Below are 27,991 nucleotides of genomic sequence, written 5' to 3' on the forward strand. Positions count from 1 at the left end.
TGCTGGTCAGTAGCAAAATGCTGACACAGGGGCTCTTTTCCTATGTTTATTCCTTTGTTAACTGCACAAACTCATTTTTTCTCTGCTCATTGTCAGCTGACAAACCACTGAAAGTGAGAGATGAAGTCGTTTTTGCTTCAGACTTGATCATTTGAGTGAGCCGTACACGGTCTACTCGTTGTTGTTGTTATTGGCGTCGCTTTAGTGGAAGTGCCGTCCAGCAGGAAGAATATGGAAACGGGAAAAGGGCCTATCACCCTTCTGAAATGTAAATGAGTGGACTTGGTTTGACACATCATTATTTTAAAATACTAGCATAATTTTTAATACCATGGGGTACCTTTATGGCATGTGCCCGACCCCCGGGCCCTGATGATGATGGCAGCGAGAGCTGGCCAAAAGGCGGAGCCTGAACACCCAACGGTGACCGACAAAAGTCATGGGAGTGACGGCAGGAGGAGGAGGACAACGCTGGTGCCGGCCACTAGAAGCGACAGAGCCGCTCCACCTCATCGCCCCCAGCTTGCAACTCATCCGCTCGTCACTCACTTCTTCCTCTCTGGTGCCTCTAGTGACCGGCACCAGCATTGTCCTCCTCCTCCTGCCGTCACCCCTGTGACTCGTGTCCGTCGGATGAACTTGGGCTTTGTGCTCTGTCCCCTCGACACTCGCGGGTCTCTCCCCAGCGTGCTCGCCAAGGTTCCTCACCGCTGTGTGTTCGGGCCCCGCCTTTCTGCCAGCTCTCGCTGCCGGGGGGGGTGGGCGTATGCCACAACCTTATTACTGTTATACCACACAACCTTAGTGTGGACAGAGCCTCAGTAAAGTAAAGGAAAAAGCAGTGCTGAAACCGGTTTAATTATCCCACAAGCCATTAAGAAAGACTAGATCTGTTGGAATAGTTCAGACCAGCTGGCCGTGTCCTGCTCATGTATGTAGCGGCCTTTCCCCCCGGGACACTCCCGCAGCAGCTGCATGGACAGTGTGGCCATTAACATCATGATAGTCATCACAACACTACACACACACACACGCACACACACACACACAGACTCTCTGCATGGACAGATGGAGGGACCTGCCACCAGCGAGTCGGGCCTGATTGAGCACCATATTGAAAACCGAAGAGAGAATTTTATAGCCTCTCATCCATGACAACAAACAATCTCAGTCCTTTGATTAACGGCTTTATTACTTAACAGGCAAGGTGTAAAAGATGAGGCTGACTAAAGTCCATCCAGCAGGTAAAAAGGCTTTAAAATCCAGCGGAACAGCTAGAGCTGTACAGAGAGGGAGTGTGTTATCACAAAATAACCTTGCGGCTGTGATTTGGGCGCCGTAGATCATCACAGCTATGATGTTATAGCGATAACAGACTCCTCGAGTGTTCTACTGCTTTATACAACAGTAAAATAAATACAGTAAGAAATGAATAAACTGGCCGTGAATGCGGCGTTTTATATGTTTTAATGTTCAGTTCCTTCCTCCAAATTATAGTTCCTTAACCAGCAGCTTGTTGCTACGTCAGAGTAACGAACTCCTTCCACTCGCTGCTCAGCCGGCAGTTCATTCTCCAGCTCCTTACACTAAATTCCCAAACTGTCACCGCTGAGCAGCTTTTCTGTTTTTTATTGGGTCAGTTTTATGGCTCAGTCTGATTTGGTCCGACTCTGAAGATCAGACACGTTTGGCGAATGGTATTGGGTTCATTTCTGGCTGATTGATCCAGGTTGTTTAGCTGTTCTTTTGTCACAGCCACCGACTGAAAAGCTGCGCAGTGGTGACGACAGTTTGGGAATTTAGTGTCGTCTCGTCTTCAGAGTCTGACCAAATCGGCTGTCGGCTGTCTTAAAAACATCCGTTTTCTGTTTGTGGCAAAATAAGAAATAAAAATGTTCAAATGGCTTGAGCGTCTCCTACAGCTGTCAAAGTCGTTGCTTAGCAACGGCATCTCAGCGGAGTGATGCAGTGTTTGTGAAAAACCTGTGATGTTATGGTGAAATAACATCACAGTTAGAACATCACTCAACCAATGAGCTTGCATGATTCATGATTAGAAGGTGATATTTGACAGAGTTTAAAATGCCATTATGTCACAATGCAGTACAGATCCTTTCAGTAATACATAGTTGATAATTATGATCAGTGCATATAGCAAATTTTACATTTATACATATCAGGCTCACAGTAAGCCACCAACTTGAAACATCCTCGCAACCACCTGGAATACCTTAGCAACCACCTTTAAAGTACCAAACCATGAAAATAACACTGGCTGTTTTTACATGCAAAGATTTTTGCCAGTTCGATTGAATATATTCTGATTATATATTAAGACAATCTGATGGAAAATCTCCATTTACATACACACTACAAGTAATATGCTTATGCCTCGTGTACTACTTAGTGTAGATGTTACCATGACACCGAGCTTCACATGAGTCCAGTCATAGTGAGATGAGCAGCAGTGAGCAGTGCTTGTGTTTTTAATTCCTTTAAAATTGGACTCAGGAAAACGTCCTTCACATGTCCTTATTCTGAGACACATAAGCTGGACGTGCGTCCCCCCCCGCTGTCTTTTAAAGATCAGAGCATAAACCTTGTCTCCTCTGCAGACCGGTTTCTGCTTCGCCGTGTTGGATGCTATAATCTTTCACTATGACGCAGCGCACATGCAGAATGGACTTAAACTTTCCGATAGGGAACGTAATCAGATACAGGCGTTTACAGGTGTTATCAGCTGGTTTTGTCAAACCAACTTAAAATTCATTCACAAGCTTTCCAGCTGTGTTTAGTGAGTCCACTTTCACTGCTGCTTTCAAAACTACTTCGAAAATGGCAAAAAATACACACAAGAATAACATGGTATGAATTGAAAGTTGGTTATCTTGGTTTAATGAGCTATAAGTAAGATACAGTTTATTTGAAAATGCACCATGCTTTTATGATCACTGTGACTGCCTCGAATAGAGACTCGAATAAACGTGCATATAATTACTGTTTATTCACTAAATTTAACATAGTGAGGAAACGGCAACTGAACTGTAAAATGATGTGTTTAACTGTGTTGTCTGTGGAGAATGTTATTAACATATTTTCACTTAGAAAACTCTACAAAACCTGCGATATAACCAGCGGTGTAGTCTTCAGCATACAACTAGACATTATATGTCATGAAAAGTATTTTAATGTTATATTTTTGCTGTTTCACCAACCCCTAAAACTTTATTACAAAACTTTAGTCCAAAATTCTTCAGTTCATTCGAGCTGCAGCAGATTGATGCCAGAGTGAGAGTAATAAATAAATATTGACCTCACTGTAAATGTGCTGCCGGATTTGGACTGCAAAGCTGATCCGCTTGACATATCCCTCCATTTCTCTCATCTCTTTCTCTCTCTCTCTCTCTCTGACTGACACGCTCAGTCTCTCTCTCTCTCTCTCTCTCTCTCTCTCTCTCTCTCTCTCTCTCTCGCTCTCTCTCTCGCTCTCTCTCACTCTCTCTCTCTTTCTAACTCTCTCTCTCGCTCTCTCTCTCTCTCGCTCTCTCTCTCTCTCTCTCTGAGACTCGATTGGTCTCTGTTTCTCCCTCTAACAAACTCTCTCATTTGGCTGTACAGCAGAGACTCGCAGATGATGAGGATTTAAAGGGCTGATGTTTCTCCTAAAACACATCTGGCATCCTCACACACACACACACACACACACACACACACACTCTCACACACACACAGTCTCTGTAAACCACATCTGCTTACTACAAGTTTGCACTGCAGATCATGATTAAATCAGGGGACTGGACTTTTCTGTTAAAAGCTCCTGAAAAACTATTTCTTTTTGGCTTAAGATTGGATTAGAGTAGGTTTAGGATTAGACTATTTTTAATACAAATACATATCACTCACAAAACCATCTATGGGTATTGTTATATATTTTTATGACATGTAAAATATGTTATTAGTATCATTATTACAAATAGTTAGGTGCATATAATACATACAGTATTCTGCAAAAGTCAGACACCCGTCCTTGCTTTCATTTGTCTGATTTCCTGTCAAAAACGGCTGTTAAGTGTAAATTATTCATTTTTCAGTATTGGGGAAAAAGGGACGAGTACGGTAAATTGCTGAAATACTACATATAATTTTTTCAGTTTGTGTAATCTTTGCGTTCATTACAGCTTGCTTTCTTTTCATCAACATTCACTTTCAGTTTTTTACAGAAATCTGCAGGGATTTTTCTCAACACTCTCAAAGTTCAGTCTTAGAAGCTGGTTGGTGATTTTCTGGAGTAATCAAACCCATTCAGTGATGTTGAGGTCTGGACTCTGGGGTGGTCAGTCCATTGTTCAGCTTCTTTGTTTAACGTGTCCATCTCCTTTTCTCAGTGAGGTTCTTCTTGAACAGCTACGCATCTTTTCAGACCCACAGCGCTGAGTGGTCTTCTCACAGTGGGAGGATGGACAGAAACACCTGTGGATGTTTTCAGATCTGAAGCAGCTTGATTTTCTCCTCTCTCTCAAAGATGAAAGCTTTAAGTGCTGTTTATCTGATGGGAGCAGTGTTGGTGTCTACCAGCTCTTCCAGGTGGTTGTTAGGAGCCACATTTTCTCTGTAGCCTTTAATCAGTTTTTGAAGTCCAGTTTTGTAAACTTCTGTTTTTTCTCTTATTTTCCTTTGACTCTCTCCTTTCTTATACAAGCACCTTTTGCACAGTGCTGTATGAGGCATATGTAAGACCCAGCGTCCTGACATTGCATAAAAACAAGCCTACGTGTTTGGTTTTGAGTGGTCACTCTGGTAGAAGTCCGGACTGAGCAGTAGAGCGCTCTCTTCACTTGCAAGCCGTTTCTTTCTCTCTGGCTGGATTAATGTTTCTTTAAAGGAGACTGACCTACTTTCCCTGTTTTATTTTCCTGTCTTGTTCTGTCTCTGGCGGGAGTGTGAAAGTGCAACTCTGTGTGTATTAGGGAGTATTTGCATATTGAGTGTGTGTGCATTTTGCAGTGTATTTTCTTTGTGTGTGGGGGTGTGTGGGGGGAGGGGGAGTTGGTGGTGGTCTCGGTGGATCTTTAATCCATAGACGGCTCATTGTCTTCCAGTTTTCTTATTTTTTTGGCAGTCAGTGTGTCTCTCCGGACAAAATGCTGCCTCAGAGAGTTTTGGACTTTCAGAGGAATCTCTTCCCTCTTGTTTTCTCCACCTATTCTCAAGCGTTATAAACCTGTGATCTCACATTCAGTATGATTGCGATTTCTTGGGAAATTCAGTGCGTCATGAAATGTCACCATTTATGTTCTTGTGTAATTTGATGTAAGTAAATCACTACAGCAGCTGAAGGTACAGTCATATGCAAATGTTTGAACACACAAATAAACAACAAACACAAAGAACAGACATTTGTGCACAAATTCTATTTGCTAGCTAAGTATAAATATCTTAACTTTTTAGGTTCTTATTTATTTATAATTCTTTATATTGGTATTTTTTGTGAAGGATATAATTTATATTTCTTAGTTTTTACTTTTAGTATTAATATGAACCGATCAGGCATAACATTATGACCACCTCCTTGTTTCTATGCTCATTGTCCATTTTATCAGCTCCACTTACTGTATAGCTGCACTTTGTAGTTCTACAGTTACAGACTGTAGTCCATCTGTTTCTTTGATACTTTGTTACCCCCTTTTACCCTGTTCTTCAGTGGTCAGGACCCCCATGGACCCTCACAGAGCAGGTTCTCTTTGGGTGGACGATCATTCTCAGCACTGCAGTAACACTGACGTGGTGGTGGTGTGTTAGTACGAGTGGATCAGACACAGCAGTGCTGCTGTAGTTTTTAAACACTGTGTCCACTCACTGTCCACTCTTAGACACTCCTACCTTGTGAGTCCACCTTGTAGATGTAAAGTCAGAGACGACAGCTCATCTGCTGCTGCACGGTTTGTGTTGGTCATCCTTCATCAGTCCTTCATCAGTGGTCACGGGACAATGTTTGCTGGATATTTATGGTTGGTGGACTATTATCAGTCCAGCAGTGACACTGAGGTGTTTAAAAACTCCATTGCCATAGGACATGAAGGCAGGAGGAGCAACAGATGCCCTCTTGGCTCAGGTGCTCGTGCTGCTCTTGACACTTGGCTTCGGCTTCAGTTTCAGCTTCAGGTGCTCAGCCTCTCATTAGCATGTTTCAGTATATTGCGCCGTGATAGGTTCAAACTCGTTTATGATGTCGCTTTTTTATAGAAGTACTGAGAGTACTGAGTCTTTCAATGGAAAAATGTGAACACTGCACAGTAGTAACACACATTTGATACAAATATTATTCTCCAGGACGATTCATTTGAAAGAGGCCCCGAATATTGCGCTGTAACTCCCGTAAGGATGAAGCAACCTGAACCAAGCAGATATGCTACATACTGTGATGTGTGTGTAATCGATTGCATTACATGCGATGCTGGAAGTGATCTCTGTTTTCCACCAGACACATGAAGGGGTGCGGGGGTCTGCACCCAGACGTTGGAAATGGAGGTTAAACATCGCTCTGACGCAGGGGCGTCCCATATAAAGCTCCATATACTGAGGAGCACATTGCACATTGTTTCATTCAGATTGCTTCGTCCTAGAGAGGGTTATCACAGAATATTCTGGGTCTCTTTTGAGCATTGCAGAGCATGCTGGGGACTGTAGTGCAGCGCATTGTGAAACAGACCAATATTAACAGAAAATGAAAAATAGTTTTGCTGGGTGGATGGGATTGTGTCCTGGGCCTGATCCGACCTGTAGGCCTTGTATTTGACACATGGGCACTAGACTCTCTGACTGTCTTTCCTGCCTCCTTTCCTGCTCATCACACAGCGAAAACACAGCAATCATGGAGCAGGAATGAAGTGTGAAGTTTTTTTTTGTTTTTTTTTTACAGCTACAAGTAAGAATCCCGCTAATGTTGGTTTGTTTATGTGACTGGTGAATGCTGATGGAGGCTGATGATAAGAAAGTGTCTGAATTAATTTACTGATTTGTAAACTAAATAGTGCAGTAGTAATGGGGAGGTGGGGATCCATTTCAGCCACAGCCTGGGATTCAGTTCTGTTGTATTTGATTTGTTTATGTTGGCATGATTTACAATTATTTAGAAAAAAAATACACTGAATACACAGATGAGATTAGAGGAAGTGTGTACACAGTAGTGGAATGTAGACATTATAAACAAAACACCAATGTTTTTTTTTCTTCTTATGGTCAAAAATAGCAACATTTTATTTAATTTTGGCAGAAAAATGACTGCAGACCGCACTGAACAGTGGTATGATCAGGTAGAATCAACATTAACGTTTAAAAATTGAGGCAGCTGTAGACCCCCCCCCCCCCTTCTCTCTCTCTTTCCCCTGTCTGCTGTTTTCTGAAGTAAATCAAATCATAGTGGGCTATGAACAGAGCAGGCCTCTTTATTAGTGGTCAGCTCTGCTTACAAATCAATGGGCCTGTCTACACACGCCGGCTGGATACAGTGCCTCAGCTCCACTGGCCCACCACCGACAGGTAGTGCCCCCACATTATGTGCACATGCCTCTGTGGTAGTGGACAGCATGAGTGGATCTTGGGATATTTGATTGGATGTACAGTGGGGTTCAAGTCTGAGATTTGTGTTTATTTCTAATTAAATATACATTAAATATACAGTTTTTATTACAAATTATGTAAAAAATAGAGTCTTAGGCACCATCCTATTTCTTATTTTCACCCCTATCCATTTTTTTCAAGTGTCAACTTGCCCCTTAGAACTGAGTTGCAGGGTAGTGGTTGAGATCTTTCCTCTGAAATGGGATCCTTAAATAAAAAGAGCATCACTTCATTAACAGCTACTGGTGCTGCTCTGTAGGTGACCCTGTCCGTCTACAGTGACAGCAGAGGAGGGTAGTTCAGAGAGGGAAGTTCAGCTCCTCACTGCCGGGCTTTAGTTACATTTAGGGCATCGTATGCTTTTTAATACGAAGATATGATAAATATTTATTATGGTCCACCCCTAATTCCTCAGTGATATGAAGCAGAAGTCAGATCTTCACCAGCTTCTCATTTGAATTTTCCTGTTCCACCTTAAATTTAAGGACAATGGTTAAAAAAACTTACACCACACATTAAGAATGTTTTTATCTTCCCCTGTAAAGTTACATTACTGGAGAAAAGCAATGATGTACTATGCATGAGTCTTAGACACCTGGGGTCCGTATTACAACAACTTATCTTTATGTCTAAACTTATGATCAGACAGGCCAAGGTAAGATTTTCTACAATTTTTTTACAAATCCGTATTACAGAAGCAAAACTTATCTTACTTTAAGAATCTTATCTTACAGCGTCTGATCTTTTCTCGACAATCAACTGTCATGTCTGTTTCCTAGCAACCGGCCATCCGTGCAGAGCTGAAACATAAATGCGTAATCACGCTAGTTAGCCAGGCGGCTAACGTTAGCTACCATTACTGGTGTAAAAAAAGTCAAATAAAGCTGAAGTGTGATAAACTGAATGTTAAGAATATTGTTTCAGCGCTTCATGTTGTTTATCAGAGCGCCGCATTGCAGTTTCAGTTTCATTTCCCAAACGCTTTAGCTGAGTGCGCTAATGTTATTCCTCCTAATAAACTGACACACGTTCAGCTCTGTCTCCTCAGTATTTACCACATCACTGTCATATTGTATCTGATGAGATTTCATCTACAATAACACAGGAAGGAAATAAAAGGGGACGGTGGAGTTATTAAAATCACTGTTTAAAAGCACCCTTTTCAGTGTAGATAAATGTGGCGTCATTATGCTGGTTATAGTGAACTGAGATGCCCATCACTGCATAAAACCATAGAATCATAAAACCATAGGGTTAAAACAGAAGTTAAGATGCTCTGGGGTTTATCTTAAAGTCAAGAAAATGTTTTGGCAACTTAGGATGTTTCTGTGAGATGGTTTTCTAATCTGGGAATAAGGTACGATTATAGACTTAAGAACTGTTATAGAATTCTGTAATGGCTTCTGTCCTAAATTCAGTCTTGACTGAAGTTACTATGACAGCGCAGCAGATATGATCTCAGACTTGAGAGTTTTCTGTAATATGGCCCCAGGTTTAAAACCATTTCTGTCAGCAGTGAGTTTCTACTTGTAAAATCACCACATAACATTAGAATGAATGCAGATAAGGATACCCTTGTGTAACGAGGAGCGAGGTAGCAGACGCATGTGCGGAGGTAAGTGACTTTTATTGAGGGCAAATCCAGGGTCATGGTCAAGACGGTCCAAAGTCATAGAGCCAATACGGATAGATCGTGGGGCAGACATGACATAAACCAGAATCAAACTAACTACACAGACAGAGATGAAACAAAGCAAACATCAAACAAAGACCAGCAAACACAGGGCTTAAATACACAGAGAAAACGAGGAACAGGTGAAAACAATCAGGGGCGGAGTCATGAAATGAGGGGCAGGGCTATGGATACCAAAACAAAAACGCACATGGACAGGACTGGGAAGGGCCAATCGTGACACCTTGTAGAAAAGTCATGTTTCACATATGAAGTAATCGCACATTTTCTCACACGCTAACCTAGTTTTAACATGTGACGTGTGAAAAAAAAACTCATTTTTTCACGTGTGAAATTCATGTGACTTTTCCGTGAGGGTCAATATAGTAAAATGTGTCCCCAAAGAATTTGGGGTGGACGATAATAAATATTTATCATATCCTCGTATTTGAAGGCATATGATGCCCTAAATGTAACTAAAGCCCAGCAGTGAGGAACTGAACTCTCCTGTGCTGTCACTGCAGACGGGCAGGGTCGCCTACAGAGCAGCGCTAGTAGCTGTTAATTTAGTGATGCTCTGTTTATTTGAGGGACTCATTTAGTAGAAGAAGATTTCAACCAGTACCCCTTGTAACTCGAAAACAAGGGTAGGGGTGAAAATAAGAAATAGGATGGTGCCTTGATCTAAGAGGGAAACTGTATGCATATTTGCTGAAGTGTTACTTTAAGAAGCAGAGACTTTGATGAATGAGGCCGTTTTTCAAAATGCAACAGCAGGCAGTTATAATGTGGGCAAAGGTAGATTTTGAAAAGTGTCTTCTTGAAGGTTTTCAACCACTGAAGAACAGGGTAAAAGGTGGTAACAAAGTATCAGAGAAACAGATGGACTACAGTGTACAACGTGCACCTATAGAGTAAGTGGAGCTGATAAAATGGACAATGAGCATAGAAACAAGGAGGTGGTCATGCAGAAAATCCAGATGTGGATTTGAAACAGTGTTGGGTCAGTGTAAATCTTTTTGCGACCCCTCCAACCAACAGTGTGCACTAAGAAGATAAAGGAGAGATGAAATGCTTTCTCTCTGCTGGACTGTTAAGCTGGTAGTACACGGCACTCAGCACAGAGTTAAATGAGACTGAATTACCGCTGATCATGCTGAGGTGGCAGTTGGGATGAGTCATGGTCAGGGGGAGGTCTCGGAATGAGCGATGCAGTGATTAAGTTTTCTTTTCAGCAGGCAGTGCACACTGCACTAAATTCACTAAAACCACTGCGTCTTTGGCCAAAAAGACATTGTTGTGTTTTGAAACGTCCTCAAATGCTTTGAGAAACTTCTGGTTCCATTGACTTACATTAAAAGTAAAGTGCATTTTTTCCTTCTCCTGTAAAGTTACCATTTTGGAGATACAAGGTTTTGTTCCAACAGCAGAGATTCTAAAGATATACTGAGTTGTCATTCTGTTGGTAAAGCCCACCTGAGGGTCCACTTAATTTTTACATGACCATTGTCCAGCCTCTCCGTATCCCTCAGACTTAATCAGGCTGTTTTTGGTACTGTGCCTTTAAGACTGATATATATATATAAATGAGCTCCACCCTGATTGACTGTTCTGTATTGCACCTCATACAGAAAGCAATCCAGGCTGAAGTGCTCCTTATAGGGTGAGTGTGAATGGGCGGGCTGAACTAATGCAGGCAGGATAGGCAGATGTATGTAAATTATTTGTTTTTTTTGTTTAGTTTTTTTGTTACATCACAAAAACAGTTAAGCTTTCATCTTTGTTTCCATGTGGACTGAATTGAACCTTTTCGAACTTTAACAACGTTTACAGACATTAGACATTATTCCAAAAATAAAACACTGCACTTAATAATCCGATAACTGCAGAAAATCAGATTTTAATAATGCGATCAACGAATTTACATGCATTTGAGTAATCAGATAATGGGGAAAGTCCAAGTCTACATGAGTCAGACAGTAATCAGATTTCTGCTTTGCAACCAGCCAATAAACTCACAGAAGATGTGACGTAAACATGAAGTAAAATTCAAACTTCATACTGCAGTTTTTTTTTAAACATCAACCCACTTTACCTGAAACTATAAACATGCATCATCCAGAAGATGAAGAACATTTTAATCTTTCATTGCATCAAGCGTGCATTTGGTTTCAACATCGCTCCAAAAGTGTCCTGCTGCGTCTTGCAGCGATGCTGCTTGCTCGTTCCTGGCTCGTCTTTTTTCCACATGCGCAGACTGAGAAATCCAAGTGAAATCAGAGTAAGAGTTCACAGCACTGAGAAATCTGATTCCTAAGCTAAAATCCAGCCTCTTTATCAGATTTCTATTAGATCCAATCTAATAAATCAGAGTGTGCCGTTTACATCATCGTTTGAATAATCCGAAAACTACAGAAATCCGATTATGATCCGGTTATTTAGTGCGTGTAAACACTTTTGGTGGTTTTGGTGGTTTGGTGTAGTGTAGTAGGTAACACTTCTGCCTTCTACGCTGTAGACTGGGGTTCAATCCCCTGCTTGGACAAGCCCCCAACACTATACCAATAAGAGTCCTTGGGCAAGACTCCTAACACCACCTTCGCCTACCTATGTAAAATGATCAAATTGTAAGTCGCTCTGGACAAGAGCGTCAGCCAAATGCCATAAACATAAACGTAAACTTTTTTTTTTTCAAATTTCTCAAATTTCTTTTCTCATAATAACATATGCCTAAAACACGAAGACAAACCACTAAACTGAACGATCAGGTATGAATGTCCTCTTCTGCGAGACACATGCAATAAATTCTATTTTAAAAAAATTTTCCGCAACAGTGTAAAATATTTTCTTGCGTTCTTGGATATTTACTTATTGTAGTGGACATTTAAAAAGCAAAAATGGTTAAAATTCCTGTCTCTGATGTAACTGGTATCACAAAAGTAAATACACACTTCTATATCATGTTATAACCAACATGTAGAAGGAGAGATAACATGTTCACAACAGCTAAACAGACACCTCTCGTTAAAAGGCCAGTAGTGAATGTGTTATATGACCTGAGAGCGGCTTTTGCTCTGTACATTATGCACTTATGCAACGTCCAACAAGCCACCTGACCTTATTGAGTCTGCTGATGGGAACCAGACATCCACCTCTAAAAGTTCCCTCACAAAAAGATACTACATGAAATGGTTATGAATTCACTGCCTGATGCCGGTTTTATGATAGTATTATGTTATGATGGCTGAATCAGAATTGTTCACTGTGGTGGTGATGGGAACCAGACGTCTGAAGAGTTTAATGCCTCTGAAAGCTCCTCACAGAGCGTTATTACATAAAATGGTTATGAAATTGTTTTGTAATAGTTTTCATGAGATTTTGTGCCAAAATATATTTCAATCCACTCCTGGTGGAGGATTGCACGCCACCTGTTTTGAGGCAACATCATCCCCAAAGAAGGCTTATTTTTTCAGATTTATCACTATTTTACCATCACCAACATTGCACATCACTGTTGTCTGAAGAAAACCTTGTATCTCCATTTTTCAGTTTTTGACATAATTTGAAAATGCCTGTTGTTCTTTACAGTGTGTAAACTTCATGATGAATGGAGCAAAAGAAACAGCCTAAAATGACTTGGAATAATGTCTGGTTCCATTGACTTCCATTAAAAGTAAAGTAAATTTTCCTATAAATTTTTTTCTTGGAGATACAAGATTTTTTTCCGACAACAGGGATATAAAACTGAGAAGACTCAGGGCTCCTGAGTGGCGCAACTGTTTGCGGGTTCGATCCCTGATGATGCTATTGTCATCCATGGCCGGGAGTCCTAGAAAGCACAGCTGGCCTTGCTCTCTCTGGGTGGGTAAGATGCCATCGCCCTCCTAGTGCTGGACGTATCGTGTGATTGGATTAGTCCTAACTAGTGCATGGGAGAAAATTGCGGGGAAAAAAGCTCAGAAGACTCATGTAGGTTCCCTGCTGGTTTTGTATAGTAAATAAAATGGCTATATTTGTGTTGTAGTCATGGCCACCCCTGGTTCCCATCACCAGCACTGTAAAGAAATGTCAGCAAGTTTCTACATTTCACACCAAACCACAGCTTTGATTTAGGCATGCCTCGTTACCTCGTTTATCTCAGGCTAAATCATAGGTTTATTCTGTTTATTTACTCATGTGGACACCTTACTGTACATATTGCACTTTCTGTAAACCGTAACACACATCTTGCACACCTGGACACTTTATTTCAGTACCAATACATCACTTTTTGTCATTTTTCATTTTTTGACATAATATGAAGGAACCTGTTACCCTTCACATTGTGTGTAAGTTTCATGATGAATGGACCAAAAGAAACGGCCTAAAATGACTTGGAAAAATTCTGGTTCCATTGACTTACATTAAAAGTAAAGTATGTTTTTTTCTTCTCCTGTAAAGTTACCATTTTGGAGATACGAGGTTTTGTTCCGACAGCAGCGATATGCACATTATGCACATATGTATTCAGGGTTGTCATTAAGTGCTGTTATTGCACTGCCTCTTTCATCTCAGGTTATATATCTTATTGCAGATGTGTGTATGTTTCTAGTTGTATATGTGTGTGTAGACAGTTTTTGTATTTTTTCTTTTTATATTGTTTCACCCTTATTTTTATTACTGTCCTGTGTTGTGTGACTGATACTGGCTGCTAAATTTCCTTTGGTATCAATAAAGTATCTGTCTGTCTGTCTGTCTGCCTGTCTGTTTGTCTGTCTGGCTGTCTGTCTGTCTGTCTATCCATCTATCTATGCACTTAGTACAGCACTAATTAGTGGCTATAAGCTTACATTATTTGCTGGCTGCATTAGCCTCATAGCTCAGATTCAAAACTGATCAGCTGCATTTGTGATGAGGGGAGAATTGTGTACAGCTCCTCCTTTAATAGCTGATTAAATGAGCAAGATCATTTTCTGTTTGTGCTCGCTTTCCTCAGATAGACATTCATCAGCGTCCAGTGCTTGGAGATCTCCTGTTCTGCATGATTTAAAGTTCTCTCTGCTCAAACACACCCAGCACAGCTCATGAAGAGCTCAACGGCGAGCTCATGGGTTGAACTGGGTGGGTTCAGTATAGAAAAACACAGAAGCGTTCAGAGGATGGGCTCTTAATGACTAGGTGTGGCAGCTTGGGATGCAGCGGTTTGGGAATTCTTGGCTGATATCTGATCATCTGTTGTAGGGGTGGGCGATATGGCAAAAAAAATCACAATACTTCAAGATACTTTCACAACACACAATATGCATTACAATATTTTGGTTTTCTGACGTTTGTTAAGGGGGAACAGACAAAATAGAACCTGTAGTGCCGCTTCAAAAAAACCCCTCAAAATAATGATTAGAGGTGCACCAATTCCACTTTTTCCCTTCCAATACCGATACCAATAACTGACCCTTTAGTATCGGCCGATATCAAGCACTGATACAAAGTCTATCTAACCCAACTCACCTATAAGTCATGATATTTCTACAATTACATTTAAAAAAATATATATTTTGATAAAATCTATGTTCTGTGTCACAAATAAAACACACTCAGCTTGGATAGATGGCATTTACTTATTGGATTGTACCACCCCATTTCCAAAAAAGTTGTGCAGAGTGTAAATAAAAATAGAATTCAATGATATGTAAATGTAAATCATATTTTTATAAGGAAAATAGTACAAAGACAACCTATCAAATGGTGACTCTGAGAAATTTTGAATTTGATGCCAGCAACAGGTTCCAAAAAAGTTGGGACGGGGGCCTGTTTATCACTGTGTTTCATCACCTCTTCTTTTAACAACATTCTGTGAACTGAGGAATCACTGCTGTAGTTTTGAAAGTGATACGTTTTTCTGTTCTTGTTTGAGACAGGATTTCAGTGGCTCATCAGTTCAGGGTCGCTTTTGTCACACTACTCATTTCATAGTGTGCCCAGTGTTCTCAATGGGTGGGTGACTGGACTGCAGGCATTCAGTCAGTTTCAATCTCTCAGTTTCACCATTTAAAATGTTTCTACCGTTCTCAATGAAATACAGGGTTGAAATGATTTGTACATCATTGCATTTTGTTTTTCATTTACGTTTTGCGCAGCGTCCCATGGGGTTGTATTTATTAGATGCTTAAAGTATTTTTGTTTATTTACTGTGTCTCTTTAATATTTACGATTATGTGATTCGTAATAAGAACCGTGTTTAACAACTTACGCAAGTGTAAAATATCTTTATTGTGTAAAACAGTTAAAACAGAGCTGAGCAGTAAACAGATAAACCTGTGGTGTTTACACATCAGCACACAGCAGATTCTCTGGCCCAAAAATGGAGCTGAATGTAGTTTCACATTCAAATTTCTCAAGCCGTTTGTCTCACATGTACATTTTGTTCAGTCATCTGAGCGTCAGTTTAGTAAATATCACCGTCGTTCAGGCTGTCAGCGTCAGCGACTTCCAGTGCTTTTCTAGCTTAGTTGAAGCAACGGGCCGTGACTGGACGCATTTAAGATGAAATGAGTGTGTAATATGTGTGATATTATGGTGTAATTGGTGTAATGTCAAGCTGTAAAGGGTGTAATATGAAGGTGTAGTTGTAATATTAAGATGTTGTAATTAGGTGTAATGGGTGTAATGTTAAGGTGTAGTCATAATAAGGTGTAACCAGTGTAATAGTGATGTAGTGGAGTAATATTAAGATGTATAATGTGTAATATTAGAGGTTAATGGTAATGGTCGTATTAATGTGTATTAGGTGTAATATTAAAGTTCACTAAGTGTTGTGTTAAGGTGTAATAAGTGTGATGTTAGGGTGCAGTAGTTGTATTAAGGTGTAATAAGTGAAATGTTAGGGTGCAGTAGTTGTGTTAAGGTGTAATAAGTGAAATGTTAGGGTGCAGTAGTTGTGTTAAGGTGTAATAAGTGAAATGTTAGGGTGCAGTAGTTGTGTTAAGGTGTAATAAGTGAAATGTTAGGGTGCAGTAGTTGTGTTAAGGTGTAATAAGTGTAATGTTAGGGTGCAGTAGTTGTGTTAAGGTGTAATAAGTGTGATGTTAGAGCTCAGTAGTTGTGTTAAGGTGTAATAAGTGTGATGATTGAGCGCAGTAGTTGTGTTAAGGTGTAATAAGTGTGATGTTAGAGAGCAGTAGTTGTGTTAAGGTGTAATAAGTGTGATGTTAGAGCTCAGTAGTTGTGTTAAGGTGTAATAAGTGTGATGATTGAGCGCAGTAGTTGTGTTAAGGTGTAATAAGTGTGATGATTGAGCGCAGTAGTTGTGTTAAGGTGTAATAAGTGTGATGATTGAGCGCAGTAGTTGTGTTAAGGTGTAATAAGTGAAATGTTAGGGTGCAGTAGTTGTGTTAAAGTGTAATAAGTGAAATGTTAGGGTGCAGTAGTTGTGTTAAGGTGTAATAAGTGTGATGTTAGGGTGCAGTAGTTGTATTAAGGTGTAATAAGTGTGATGTTAGGGTTCAATAGTTGTGTTAAGGTATAATAAGTGTGATGTTAGCGTGCAGTAGTTGTGTTAAGGTGTAATACGTGTAATGTTAGGGTGCAGTAGTTGTGTTAAGGTGTAATAAGTGTGATGTTAGAGCTCAGTAGTTGTGTTAAGGTGTAATAAGTGTGATGTTAGAGAGCAGTAGTTGTGTTAAGGTGTAATAAGTGTGATGTTAGGGTGCAGTAGTTGTGTTAAGGTGTAATAAGTGTGATGTTGGGGTGCAGTAGTTGTATTAAGGTGTAATAAGTGTGATGTTAGGGTTCAATAGTTGTGTTAAGGTGTAATAAGTGTGATGTTAGCGTGCAGTAGTTGTGTTAAGGTGTAATAAGTGTGATGTTAGAGCTCAGTAGTTGTGTTAAGGTGTAATAAGTGTGATGTTAGAGCGCAGTAGTTGTGTTAAGGTGTAATAAGTGTGATGTTAGAGAGCAGTAGTTGTGTTAAGGTGTAATAAGTGTGATGTTAGAGAGCAGTAGTTGTGTTAAGGTGTAATAAGTGTAATGTTAGGGTGCAGTAGTTGTGTTAAGGTGTAATAAGTGTGATGTTAGGGTGCAGTAGTTGTATTAAGGTGTAATAAGTGTGATGTTAGAGCGCAGTAGTTGTGTTAAGGTGTAATAAGTGTGATGTTAGAGCGCAGTAGTTGTGTTAAGGTGTAATAAGTGTGATGTTAGAGAGCAGTAGTTGTGTTAAGGTGTAATAAGTGTAATGTTAGGGTGCAGTAGTTGTGCTAAGGTGTAATAAGTGTAATGTTAGGGTGCAGTAGTTGTGTTAAGGTGTAATAAGTGTAATGTTAGGGTGCAGTAGTTGTGTTAAGGTGTAATAAGTGTGATGTTAGAGCTCAGTAGTTGTGTTAAGGTGTAATAAGTGTGATGTTAGAGCGCAGTAGTTGTGTTAAGGTGTATTGGGTATAATATTAAGGTATAAAGTAGGAGACTGAGATGTGGAGATGTAGGAGGACTGGGACAGAGACTATGGCTGTATGTTTGCTGTATTTGTGTTCTGGGTGAGTTATTAAGGTATTTCTGCTGTTTAATAAAGTCAGCCCTGCAGTTCAGTCACTGCTGAAGAAGCTGCCAGACTTCTGACAGTGCCGTGTTTAGAGGTGTGTTACTATGGAGACAGGAGCTGAGAGATGTTCTCTTTCTGTCCGTTTCTCTCTCTCTTCATTATCTCTTGGTGGGGGAGTGGATGGTAAAGTCATCTTTTTCCTGTCTCTGCTACCGCAGCACTTTTCTTTTAAAGGAAGAGTTTGGCAATAAAATTAATTTGGATAGTTTCTCCTTATCCTGAATGTAGCTCATCATCCTTGCTTCTATTCTTATGTTATGGAATCTGAAGTTTGCTTTTTTAGTTTTAGCTTTAATGTAAGGTGAGGCTGATGTAGCTAACAGCCAATAGTAGCTTATACCGCAACAATTAGCATCATGCACACAAGGGAGAAGAGGAGAGAGAGATGGAGAGATATAGTGAGAGAGACAGGGAGAAGAGGAGAGAGAGAGGGCAAGAGAGATGGGGAGAGAGTGAGACAGACGGCGAGAGAGATGGGGAGAGAGAGTGAGAGGGAGAAGAGGAGAGAGAGTGAGAGGGAGAAGAGGAGAGAGAGAGAGTGAGAGAGATGGGGGAGAGAAAAAGAAAGATGGGGAGAGAGAGTGAGAGGGAGAAGAGGAGAGAGAGAGAGAGGGAGGGAGAAGAGGAGAGAGAGAGAGTGAGAGAGATGGGGGAGAGGGAGAGAGAGACAGAGGTAGAAGAGGAGAGAGAGAGCAAGAGAGATGGGGAGAGAGACAGAGGGAGGAGAGAGAGAGAGATGGGGAGAGAGAGAGAGAGCGAGAGAGAGATGGGGAGAGAGGGAGTGTGAGAGAGGGAGTGTGAGAGGAAGAAGAGGATAGAGAGGGAGAGAGGGAGTGTGAGAGAGAGAGAGAGAGAAGAAGAAGAGGAGAGAGAGAGCGAGAAAGATGGGGAAGTAGAGACGGAGGTAGAAGAGGAGAGAGAGATGGGGAGTGTGACAGAGAGAGAGAGGGAGTGTGAGAGAGAGAGGGAGACGGAGACAGGGAAGGAGGAAGAGAGAGAGAGATGGGGAGAGAGAGACAGAGGGAGAAGAGGTGAGAGAGATGGAGAGGGAGAAGAGAGAGAGATAGGGAGTGTGAGAGAAAGAGAGAGAGGGAGTGAGAAAGAGAGAGGGAGTGAGAGAGAGAGGGGGGGCAGAGGGAGAAGAGAGTGAGAGAGAGAGAGAAAGGGAGTGAGAGGGGGGGCAGAGGGAGAAGAGAGTGAGAGAGAGAGACAGAGGGAGAAGAGGAGAGATAGAGGGAGTGAGAGAGAGAGTGTGAGAGAGAGAGAGGGAGAGAGAGAGAGACAGAGGAAGAAGAGGAGAGAGAGGGCAAGAGAGATTGGGAGAGAGACAGAGGGAGAAGAGGAGAGAGAGTGAGAAAGATGGGGAGAGGGAGAGACAGAAGGAGAAGAGAGAGAGAGACAGAGGGAGTGAGAGAGAGACAGAGGGAGTGAGAGACAGAGAGAAGAGAGAGACAGGGAGTGAGAGAGATGGGGAGAGAGACAGGGAGGAGAGAGAGACGGAGTGAGAGAGATGAGGAGAGAGACAGGGAGGAGAGAGAAAGAGGGAGTGAGAGAGACAGAGGGAGAAGAGGAGAGAGAGTGAGAGAGATGGGGAGAGGGAGAGACAGAGGGAGTGAGAGAGAGACAGAGGGAGTGAGAGACAGAGATAAGAGAGAGACAGGGAGTGAGAGATGGGGAGAGAGACAGGGAGGAGAGAGAGACAGAGGGAGTGAGAGAAGAGAGAGACGGAGTGAGAGATGAGGAGAGAGACAGGGAGGAGCGAGAGAAAGAGGGAGTGAGAGAGACAGAGGGAGTGAGAAAGATGGGGAGAGAGAGAGTGAGAGATGGGGAGAGAAACACAGGGAGAAGAGGAGAGAGAGGGAGTGATAGAGAGAAAGGGAGTGAGAGATGGGGAGAGAGAGAGAGAGACAGAGGGAGTGAGAGAGAAAGAGGGAGTGAGAGATGAGGAGAGAGAGACAGGGAGAAGAGGGAGAGTGAGAGAGAGAGAAAGAGGGAGTGAAAGAGACAGAGAGAGAAAGACAGAGGGAGTGAGAGAGATGGGGAGAGAGAGAGGGGATGTGATTAAAGACAGGAGTTTTGATTTATAATGCATGAGTGGTGCCGTGATCGTTAACCGCGTTTGTATTATTTAATATATCGCGTTTCTCACGTCCTTCACCAGCCGCCTGTCCTTCACCCATCTCCTTGACAGTGGTTTCCATGACAACGGGGTCATTTGGGGTCAGCACCTTTTCAGGGAGCAGCTGTGAAGGGGGAGGGGCTGTGAGGCACGAAGCGCAAATTGTGCTTATGTGACTTAACCTGTGTGTGTGTGTGTGTGTGTGTGTGTGTGTGTGTGTGTGTGTGTGTGTGTGTGTGTGAGGATGTACAGTGACCCTAACACATGTTTCAACATTTGTATCATATTTAAAAATTTGGGATTGTTTGAAAATGCTTGTTGCCCTTTCATGGAGAACAGAAAGCATGTTCTTTGTTTTTCCTGTAAAGTTACTGTTCTGGAGATACAAGGTTTTGCTCCGATAACAGCGAGACATTATATATATATATATATATATATATATATATCTATATATATATATATATATATATATATATATATATATATATATATATTTAATATATGAAGTTATATGTGTTTTAAATTTTAGATCCTAGAACATTCACTCAGTCTCTCTTATTCTCTCTGTCTCCCTCTGTCTGCAGGGTTGTTAAGGAAGAGATATCAGATGACAACGCCAAATTACCATGTTTCAACGGCCGTGTAGTGTCATGGGTGAGTGAGTGTTCTTCGCATGACTCTCTCAACACACACACACAAACCTGTACGCTGTGCTCCATCGTGCCTCACTGGCTTCAGGCAGTAACATTAGGCCTGTTTCACACGTGCTGTCGCTGCGTGGAACATTTTTTCTTTTTAATTTTGGTGCCCATAAAGTGTTTCAGAAGCAGCGCAGCATCTACAATCTCAGTGTCAAGCCTTTTGTCCTGCAAAATACAGTGAAGTCAATTCTAAAAGCTAAAAAACAACAAATTAGTGAGGCACCAAAATTGTATTCCATGGCTGAAACTGGAACCTAATTTCAGATTCATACTAGAATAAAACCGCTCCACAATTATTACTGGCACACTGTTAAACTTACACTCACTGCAGATTCATACGGGATTAAAATCAGTCCACAATTATTACCGTCAGACTGTAAAACTACACACACTGCAGATTCATACTGGATTAAAATCGCTCCTCAATTATTACCATCAGACTCTAAAACTGCACACACTGCAGATTCATACTGGATTAAAATCGCTCCTCAATTATTACCATCAGACTCTAAAACTGCACACAGTGCAGATTCATACTGGATTAAAATCACTCCTCAATTATTACTGTGAGACTGTAAAACTACACACGCGGCAGATTCATACTGGATTAAAATCGCTCCTCAATTATTACCATCAGACTGTAAAACTACACACGCGGCAGATTCATACTGGATTAAAATCACTCCTCAATTATTACTGTGAGACTGTAAAACTACACACACTGCAGATTCATACTGGATTAAAATCACTCCTCAATTATTACTGTGAGACTGTAAAACTACACACGCGGCAGATTCATACTGGATTAAAATCGCTCCTCAATTATTACCATCAGACTGTAAAACTACACACACTGCAGATTCATACTGGATTAAAATCGCTCCACAATTATTACCATCATACTGTAAAACTACACACACTGCAGATTCATACTGGATTAAAATCGCTCCACAATTATTACCATCATACTGTAAAACTACACACACTGCAGATTCATACTGGATTAAAATCGCTCCACAATTATTACCATCAGACTGTAAAACTACACACCCTGCAGATTCATACTGGATTAAAATCACTCCACAATTATTACCGTCAGACTGTAAAACTACACACACTGCAGATTCATACTGGATTAAAATCATTCTACAGTTATTACTGTCAGACTGTAAAACTACACACAGTGCAGATTCATACTGGATTAAAATCACAGATCATAACGGTAATCATGCAAATTGCAGAGTCTTCGTCCAATAAGGTTTAATGTACCTGTTATTCCCACAACATTGGCATTAGTAACATAAATGTTACCAGCTTTTTATAAACCAGGGCTCAGTGCACTGCTTACTGTGCTGTAATGCACACAGACTTTTCATCAGGTCAGCTCATACCTGAGGACAGATGTGATGTTAGAGTGTAATTGAGTGGGGTGGGTGTTGTTTGTCTGAACCCCATGCTGAGATTAAATTGACAGCGAATGTTTATGAATTATAAAACAGCTGCTAGTCCTATCTGCAGTTCTGTTACCACACAGAACATGTGAAGATGGACACATACAGCAGCTGTGTGTATGTGTGTATGTGTGTGTGTGTGTGTGTGTGTGTGTGTGTGTGTGTGTGTGTGTGTGCGCATAATTGGGTTCAGCATGGTTTGTTTTACCTTCTGTTACTTCTATGAATCTCAGGAGCAGGTGTTTTTCTGAAGTCTGTAGCCTTGATAAGTTAACTCGTGTGCATGTTCATTGAGAGTGTAATCATTTCAACAGAGTGTTGTAAAGTGACATTCAGAGCACTGTGCTTACTAGATTTCAGGTTTACGAACCAAAACTATTGTCAGTATAATCTGTAATACATATAATAAGAATAAAGATAGAACAGAGAACAAAGTTTTCACGTTTAATTCTGTGCAGTTGTTGCAATTTCAACGTTATAAAGTTTAGTCAGTAGGGGGAGCAATGAACTCACTGTTTGACCTCAGACTCCACCTACGATCGCAGACATTGGCTCACAAGCTGCTGAATGCTGTCATTTTATTGGCTCTCTATCGAAACATATGCGTAAATTAGGGTGTGTATCTTTCGAATTATATCTCATGAGGTGCTGGTAGGCTGGCACTTGATTTCACGCACATGAGCTGAATGCATCATTTGTGTAGTAGTTTGTACGTCACTGGCAGTCAAATCTGCACTCTTTTTTTCATCATTTTGATGAATAAGCCAGTCTGTCAGTGTTTTGTGGAAACCATTGTCAGAGTTCAAAACTAGGCATCTGGGTGCATCCTGTTAGAGTAGTGGGCGGGGCTTATGCTGCATCAACTCTGAAATGACTGGGCTTTTTTTCTGTGGTCTTTTATAAGTTCACGTGTGTCATTTGAGGTTTGTTTTGTTAGAGGGCAGTCTTGTAGATGTTGCAAAAAGTTCTACTGGAGAACTTTGGTTTATCCAAGCTAGATCTGTCAGTGTGGTGTGTTAGAGCTCTGTAGAATCAAGACATTTTTAACACAAAAAGTTTTAGGCAAGAATTAAAAAGCTCATAAAAGCACTAATATTACAAAAACTTCAAATAACATTAATACAGCAAGTAGTGATTTTATGACTGTGAGTGCTTTAGTGCTATATAGTGCTATAGTTGTACTATTAGCATCCTGACCTATCACAGCTTCACATGAATGTTGCTGTGAGCATTTAGATACGTCTAGCTGTAGACGTGATCATACAAATAACGGAGGCCAATAAAGCATCTTTAAAATCAAGTATTAAAAAAGGATCAAATTTGTTGAGTGTGCGCTGCTGCAGGTCACCCTGTAAAGCCTGAAATAACCATTTAAAAGTCAGAGTCACCATATTATAAATCTTTACATATTAATATCACATGCATCTAATTTACTAAGTTATTTTCACTGGACCATTATTCAACCCCTCTTTATTCCTTTATCCCTTAGAATTAAACAGACTATTTTTTGTTACTGTACCTTTAAAACTGAAATATGTAAATGAGCTTGATTCTGATTGTCAGGTGTTGAGCCTCATTCAGAAAGCAGTGTGAGCTGAAATGCTCCTTGTAGATAAACAGGCTGATATATGTAAAAGCATTGATTTTTGTGACATTACAAAAGACAGTGGATTCAAAACAGGTCGTTTTCCTGCTTAGTTTTCATATATGGACTTTATAGACTGGGACGTAATTGGTATTTGACATTTTAACAGTGTTCACATAATATATCAGACTCTTTTTCATTCACAGTGGTGAGGCAGATTCAGTTTCCCATGAAATGAGCCTGTTTTCAAAAGGGGTTTTTAAGATTTTGCAAGGTGTATTGCAGAATTCAAAACTGTGCAGCCAGAGTGTTCATACCTGATAGGATATATTTCTATGTCTGAGTGTTTGTGTCTGTCTTTGCCTGATATGATGTGTTTTTATGTGCATCTGTGTGTGTGTGTGTGTCTGTGTGTGTGTGTGTGTGTATGTGTGTGTGAGAGAGAGAGGTAATGCCACTCTTGGATAATTCATTACTCATCTCTCTGGCTGCGCAGTGTGCTGTAATGGAGAGAGCAGAGAGCACGCTTTGAAGACGAGCCCAGCCCACTCACTCACTACCTCACTCACTCAGTCACTCACTCACTACCTCACTCAATCACTCCCTGACTCATACTTGCATGTATATAGCTGTACTGGCGTTTCTGTCCTCTTTATTTATCCTCTCTAAAATACATAGATTGTGTATATTTACCCAATGATAAAAACTAACTATGCTTTATTTACTATATAGGGCATCTGTAATCCATAAAATAGTGATTATTGACCATTTTCTGTACGTGCTTCAATTTAGGCAATAGTGATTAGGGAACCATTTCAGTTCCCAATGGTAGTGTTGTACTGTATATAGTGCTCCAGTGTAGAGAATAGTGATATAATAGTGACATGAAAATGTTTAGTTATAAAAACTTTTTTTTCCCCCAAAACTATTGAAAAGTTCATTAAATGTGCCTTTACTGTATTGATGGTTCTTGTTGTTCATTCCAACTTGTTCGCAAAGCTCATAAAAACAAAATATTGTGATATGTGTCATATATCATAGAAGGTCTGCTTGTATCCTGATGTTATGTTTTTGCCATATTGCCACTGGTAGTGTTCTCTGTAGTGCTGTGATGTAGGGAATAGTGATTACCGTGTTTGTCTCTCCCTTCCACCATGTAGCTACAGATTCCATCAGCGTATGATTTCTACTCAGGGAGCATACACCCACTGCTCTCTCATTCTCTCCGCTCCAAACTCACACATGCCTTTCTCTTCTTCCTTTTGGCCAAGAGACACACAGGAAGAATGCACTCATTCAGGCACACACACACCGGGCCTACGTTGCCAGATCCCCCCTCTCTTTAATCCCCCCATTCCGTGGAGAAACAGAAGGTGCGCTCTTTATCGCCGATTTCCTCCCCGCTGCCTTCAGATGCTTTTTTCCAGCATGCTAACAGCGGAGGCCGGAGCCTGGGGTTCAGGGAAATATGCGTGTCCTCCACTTCACATTCATACCAGCCACTTTCTCATGCAGCCCAGGGCCTGTGGAAGCCTTTAGTGAAGGCGGATCTTGGCACTGTTGCTTCACTGCAACCTCTGCAGTTGCAACTCATGACTGGTGGAATAAGGAGCGCCCTCTAGTGGACACTGCACTCATAAGCGCTTAGACTGGATTGAGATTTGAGAAAACTTACACAATTAGCAACCAAGAAAAGACAATGTGTTTATCAGATTTAACCAAATATGTTTTATTCCAGAATATTCTAGTTTGTTCCAGTTGGTTCTAGCGCACGACTGCCCAAAAATGAGGCCCACAAGCTGAAGTTGGTCTACATGCACGTTTCATTTTGACAGAAAGTTGCTCTAACTTCTCTGCCCCTTCACTCAATGAGAGAGCAGACATTTTTATATAGACAAAAAATAATAAGAATAATAAGTCATTATTGAGAGATACCAAGTCATTATTTTGAGAAAGTAATTATTTTGACATACTAAGTCAATATTTTGAGAAGATTTGTCATTATTTTGACGTACCAAGTCAATATTATGAGACAAAAAGTCATTATTTTGACATTCTAAGTCAGAAAATAAGTCATTTCGACATACTAAGTCAGTATTTTGAGAAAATAAGTCATTATCTTGTATTTGTTTTTTGTTTTTACCATGCAGGAATGAGCTTCCATACATAAGAAATCCATCTTTACCGCTGACAGCCGTAAGCTGTTTATGAATGGGAAGGTGCTTATTGACCTCCGCTGAGCCTTGTGTCTTTGTGTTAGAGAGAACAGCGGCCTCTCACACGTCCCCCTGATTGGATTAGCTAAGTGAAGTCACAGGGTGAGTGAAAAACACTACAGAAATATCCGTCCCTAACGAGAAGATTGAATCAGAGAAGCGGACGGGGTGCAGGGCATTGTGGGCCAGCGTGCGGAGGCTGTATGAGCGGATGTGTGCGTATAAATGAGCCTCTGTCCGCACGCTGAAAAACAGTCAATGCTCTCTTTCTCACCGGCCTCTTACGAAGGCACAATAACCATCCTCACTGCTCACTTTATTACCTTCTGATTCATTTATTTCTGCCTGAAGAACTCGGTTAGGACGTCCTGTGTGTGCGTGTTCCAGATAAACTGTGTTCCAGGTAAAAGGGTACTTTATTTCCTGCTCTTCTCTATTTAACAGTTTCTCTCTCTCTCTCTCTCTCTCTCTCTCTAATAATATCTGTAATATCTGGATTTTATAGATTTTATATTAATTAGTAATATATTATATTACTAATTATATTAATTAGTATTTATAATAATTATTAATCTCCAAAATTAAAACTTTACAGAACAAGAAAAAAAAACATGCTTCATTTTCTCCCCAATTTAGTCGTCTCCAATTCTACTCCCTAGTTTGGACTCCCCCCAGTCACACGGCACTACCAGTGCTACCAGGATGAAGGTTAACACAGGCTTCCTCTGAGACCAGTGAACGTCACAGGACAGCCGAACGCGCTCAGAGGAAAGCGCCAACCGCCAGATCAGTTGTGTCAGCTAACAGACGCCTGCGCTGACTAGCATCGCGCTGAGTGATGTGGGGAGATGGTGGGGCCATCCTACCCACCCAGAGAGCAAGGCCAGTTGTTCTCTAAAGGACAGCTGGCTATGGATGGCTGTAGCATCACCAGAGATCAAACTCATAATCTCCTGATGAGAGGGCCAACGCTTTACCTTCTTAACTTTAAATGGTGTTTTTCCTCTTCCTTTAAATGGAAGTTAATATAACTATATTTTTGGAGCGTTTCTGTTGGTACATTCAGTAGCAAAATTTGGCAAATTGCAAAGATCAGCATTTATTAACCGTCTCCTGAGGGATCTTCTCCCAGACCTGGACTAAAGTATCCGCCAACTCCTGGACAGTCTGTGGTGCAACGTGGCTTTGGTGGATGGAGCGAGACATGATGTCCCAGATGTGCTCAATCGAATTCATGGGCCAGTCCATAGCTTCCATGCCTTTATCTTGCAGGAACTGCTGACACACTCCAGCCACATGAGGTCTAGCATTGTCCTGCAATAGGAGGAACCCAGGGCCAACCGCACCAGCATATGGTCTCACAAGGGGTCTGAGGATCTCATCTCGGTACCTAATGGCAGTCAGGCTCCCTCTGGCGAGCACATGGAGGGCTGTGCGGCCCTCCAAAGAAATGCCACCCCACACCATTACTGACCCACTGTCAAACCGGTCATGCTGAAGGATGTTGCAGGCAGCAGATCGCTCTCCATGGCATCTCCAGACTCTGTCACGTCTGTCACATGTGCTCAGTGTGAACCTGCTTTCATCTGTGAAGAGGGGGTTAAAACAGGGCACCAGTGGCGAATTTGCCAATCCTGGTGTTCTCTGGCAAATGCCAAGCGTCCTGCACGGTGTTGGGCTGTGAGCACAACCCCCATCTGTGGACGTCGGGCCCTAATACCATCCTCATGGAGTCGGTTTCTAACCGTTTGTGCAGACACATGCACTTTTGTGGCCTGCTGGAGGTCATTTTGCAGGGCTCTGGCAGTGCTCCTCCTGTTCCTCCTTGCACAAAGGCGGAGGTAGCAGTCCTGCTGCTGGGTTGTTGCCCTCCTACGGCCTCCTCTACGTCCTTTGGTGTACTGGCCTGTCTCCTGGTAGCGCCTCCAGCCTCTGGACACTACGCTGACAGACACAGCAAACCTTCTTGCCACAGCTCACGTTGATGTGCCATCCTGGATGAGCTGCACTACCTGAGCCACTTGTGTGGGTTGTAGAGTCCGTCTCATGCTACCA

At 41.4% G+C, this 27,991-nt stretch overlaps 1 protein-coding gene across 2 annotated transcripts in view; it reads left to right on the forward strand.

The window, feature by feature from the left end:
• Positions 1-27,991, forward strand: part of LOC108433433 (segment polarity protein dishevelled homolog DVL-3) — a 73,296-nt gene that overhangs the window by 17,992 nt on the left and 27,313 nt on the right. For both annotated transcript variants that reach the window (XM_037540076.1, XM_017707992.2), the window contains exon 2: positions 20,568-20,637. In XM_037540076.1, coding sequence (XP_037395973.1) covers positions 20,568-20,637 — 70 coding nt within the window. The remainder of the gene's footprint in view (positions 1-20,567; positions 20,638-27,991) is intronic.

Source organism: Pygocentrus nattereri, chromosome 7 (assembly GCF_015220715.1).
Source record: "Pygocentrus nattereri isolate fPygNat1 chromosome 7, fPygNat1.pri, whole genome shotgun sequence".
NCBI classification, from domain to species: domain Eukaryota; kingdom Metazoa; phylum Chordata; class Actinopteri; order Characiformes; family Serrasalmidae; genus Pygocentrus; species Pygocentrus nattereri.